We start from the raw sequence: 3099 nt of genomic DNA on the forward strand, positions 1-3099 counted from the left end.
ACGACGTAGCCGAGCACCGCGGCCGGGCCGAGCGCCGGGGCCCAGCTCACGCGGAGGCTGCGCGGCCGGGTGTGTGAGATGACGATGCGCTCCGGCCCAGCCTCACCTGCAGGGAGAGGGTGGTCAGCAGGCGGTCGGGGCCCTGCGCCCGCCAGGCCCGCGCCCCGTCCCTCACCTGGCAGCGTGCGCACCCGCACGCGCTGCGGCGCCAGCAGGCGCACGTTGGACTCGGGCAGCAGCGACACCTCGTATTCCTTGTCCGGCTCGAGCCCCGCCCAGGTCCAGCCCGTGGCGTCGCCGGGCAGCTGCTGCCGTCGGGCGGCTCCCAACTCGCCGCTGGGCGCCAGCTCCAGCACATAGTAGCCCGAGTCCGCGGTCAGCAGCGCCGGCCAGGCCAGGCGGACGCTGCTGTGGGTGACCTCGGAGGCGTGGAGCTGCTGCGGCTGCATCGCATCTGCGGAGGGTGCGTGGGTCAGGGGACCAAAGTCGCCTCCACCGAGCCAGGGAGTGGCCCTGCGCGACCCAGGGAAGGCAAGGAGACTGAGGGTAGCCCAGGACAGGTGGAGTCATCGACCAAGGAGACGGAGGAGCAACTCCGTGATAGGCACCTGTGAGGTGCAGCCCCATCAGGACCTTACCTGCCTCAGCCTGGAACCCAGCCCCGTAGGCAAAGTACAGTGGCCACTTAGCACCCAGACAGTGGCCTGGGTGAAGGTCCCTCAAAAGTGGCAGAGCCCACAGTGGTGTCTGGGAAGCCCAGACCCCCAGACCGAGTGTTTGGCACCAAGTCTGGGATCCTCCAGGCTCTGGACAGTGAGGCAAGGGGAGCCCAGAGGTGCAATCGAGATGGTGCAGAGGCCCTGGGGTCGGTGACAATCCCTGAAGCAGCAGGGGCTTGGGGTGCTGCCTGGCCAGGTCCCTGGGAGGTAGTGCAGGCAGATCACAGTGGGCCCCTGAGCCTGTGATGACAGCCACATGGCCATTTCAGGCTGGCCAGTGTCTGGGCTGGGTCACACCCATCCAGGTCCCGAACTTCCTCTGCTAATGGTAGGAGCCAGAAGTGCCCACCCCACCCCTATTCAGACTGTGCCCACAGTCCCAGGACCCCCACCCACTGATCACCTCCTTCTGTGCCCTCCAGGCTCACTGTGTCTGTGGGGTCTTAGGTCAGATGCCCCCAGGCTGATCTTGGGGAGGGCCCTCCACCCCTTTCCAGTCCACAAACCAATCCTTCCAGCTCAGGGTGGATGATTAACCCGCCAGCTGCCAGCCTTCTGGTCTCCAGCCTGGCCCCCTCTGAGGCATGGCTGGGGGCAGGGTTCAGAGAAAAGCCAGTGGGTGCTGCTTAGCCCTGCAGCAGTGCACTGGTCGGGTCCCTCCCTAGGAGTCCCCACAAGAGGCCTTGCCATGCTGTCCTCACCTGGAAGGCCTAAGTCCTGGGGGAGGCAGTCCCTGACCTCTCTGGCTGTCCCCTCCCCAGGTGTAGGGTGACACAGGCAGGGTCCCAGCCCAGGCACCTCCTTCCTTATCCTCCCAACTTTGTAGCCCAAGTCCCTCAGCCCACACCTGATATTGGGCCTGACCCAGGACCCCCATCTAGAGGTGGCCACTCAGACCTGGCTCTGTCTCTGCCCAGGTGGCATGCAGGTGAGGGTGTCCGTGGCCAGCACACAGAGACACCACAGTGTGGGCACGTGGTGTGGGGTGTGGGCACGTAAGCCCCCTGAAGTGTCAGCCCAGCCTCCTCCTGCAGCTCCCACCTACCGAGGATGGAGCTGCGAAGCTGCTGGGCGATGATGTGCAGGTCATCCACATCCACAAAGAGCAGGTGCTTCTCCACAGGGGCCGAGGCGGCAGCGGACAGTTCCAGCAGGTTGCCCCTGCCAGTGCTGACGATGAAGACAGTGACGCCCAGGTCCTTGAGGTCCTGCATGGGGGGGCCCACGGGGTCGCTGGAGCCCCCGTCTGTCACCCATACCAGTACCTTGGGCACCCCTGGCCGGGCACCTGCAGCCTCAGCAAAGAGCTGCTCCTTGGCGAATGCCAGTGCCAGGCCAGTGTTGGTGTCACCCATTCGCTGGGCTGAGGCACGAATGGCGTCCTGCACAGCCTGTCCTGAGCTGTGCCGGTCGAAGGGGAACTCAGAGTGTGGCTGGCTTCCCACGTGCACCAGGCTGGCACGCAGGGCCCCAGCGCCCAGGGGCAGGGGAGCCACCAGCTGCCCCACAAACTCTCGGACCCGGGAGAACTCGTAGTGTGAAACGCTGGCTGAGCTGTCCAGCAGGAACAACAGGTCCCCCTGAGGGGCTGATGCTGGGGGGCCTGGGGAAAGGATGAGGTTCAGCTCCAGGTTGGGGCCTCAAATAGGCCCATGCCTAGGACTGAAGCCCCAGGGCCTGGGCTTTCCTGAAGCAAGCACTTGCCCTCCCCAGGGTCATGGGGGTGGCTCCCCAGGGTGACAAGCGTTCTGAGCCAAGCACGGGACCCACATTCTCCCTATATCCCAGCTCTGCACGTGGTCTGTGTGACTGAGACACCCAGGTTGCCTCTGTCCCGTGTGTACAGGGGGTGCTGGCCCTCCACATACGGGGCAGAGGGGCAGGCAGCTGGAGCAGAGTCCCTATCTAGGCCCCGCTGAGGAGTTGGGCCTGGGCCCTGTTCACCCAGGCTGGACTTCAGAGAGGTGCCTTCAGGCTGGGTTTCAGTCCCTCAGCGGAGGAGGGCCGGGGCAGGGGGGTGCCAGAGCGGGGGAGGCGGAGCACTGAGTACAGCTCCCCCAGCCCAGATGGCCGGCTGGAATCCTGACCCCACTAACGGATGATGTCACCCCACTCTGGACCTAGAAAACACGATGCACCCCCCAGCAGCTGAGGGCCCCTTCCTTCCGGGAGCCTCCAACCACTGAGCCGGGGCCTTAGGGTTCCCCAATTCGGTGGGCCAATTCCAGCCCTCCCACCACCGCTCTCCTAGGGAAACTGAGGCAGGGCAGCCTCCCCTTCAGACTCCTCTGTCTCGGCGTCCAGACCCTCTCGGGTGTGCACCTGGGCGCACCCGCCCGGCTCCCGGGGCCTGTGCGCCCATCCGCCCCGCGGCCGCGAG

At 65.8% G+C, this 3099-nt stretch overlaps 1 protein-coding gene across 1 annotated transcript in view; it reads right to left on the reverse strand.

Annotated features, from left to right (window-relative positions):
- The window catches only part of Vwa1 (von Willebrand factor A domain containing 1), a gene marked incomplete at its 5' end in the record, with an annotated part of 3198 nt that extends 876 nt beyond the window's left edge, over window positions 1–2322 (reverse strand). The window contains 3 exon segments of the mRNA XM_013504265.1: window positions 1–106; window positions 176–454; window positions 1765–2322. Of these exon segments, the coding sequence (XP_013359719.1) occupies window positions 1–106; window positions 176–454; window positions 1765–2322 (943 nt within the window).
- Window positions 2323–3099: the final 777 nt, after the last annotated feature.

Source organism: Chinchilla lanigera, unplaced genomic scaffold, assembly GCF_000276665.1.
Source record: "Chinchilla lanigera isolate Chin_1 unplaced genomic scaffold, ChiLan1.0 scaffold00085, whole genome shotgun sequence".
NCBI lineage: Eukaryota > Metazoa > Chordata > Mammalia > Rodentia > Chinchillidae > Chinchilla > Chinchilla lanigera.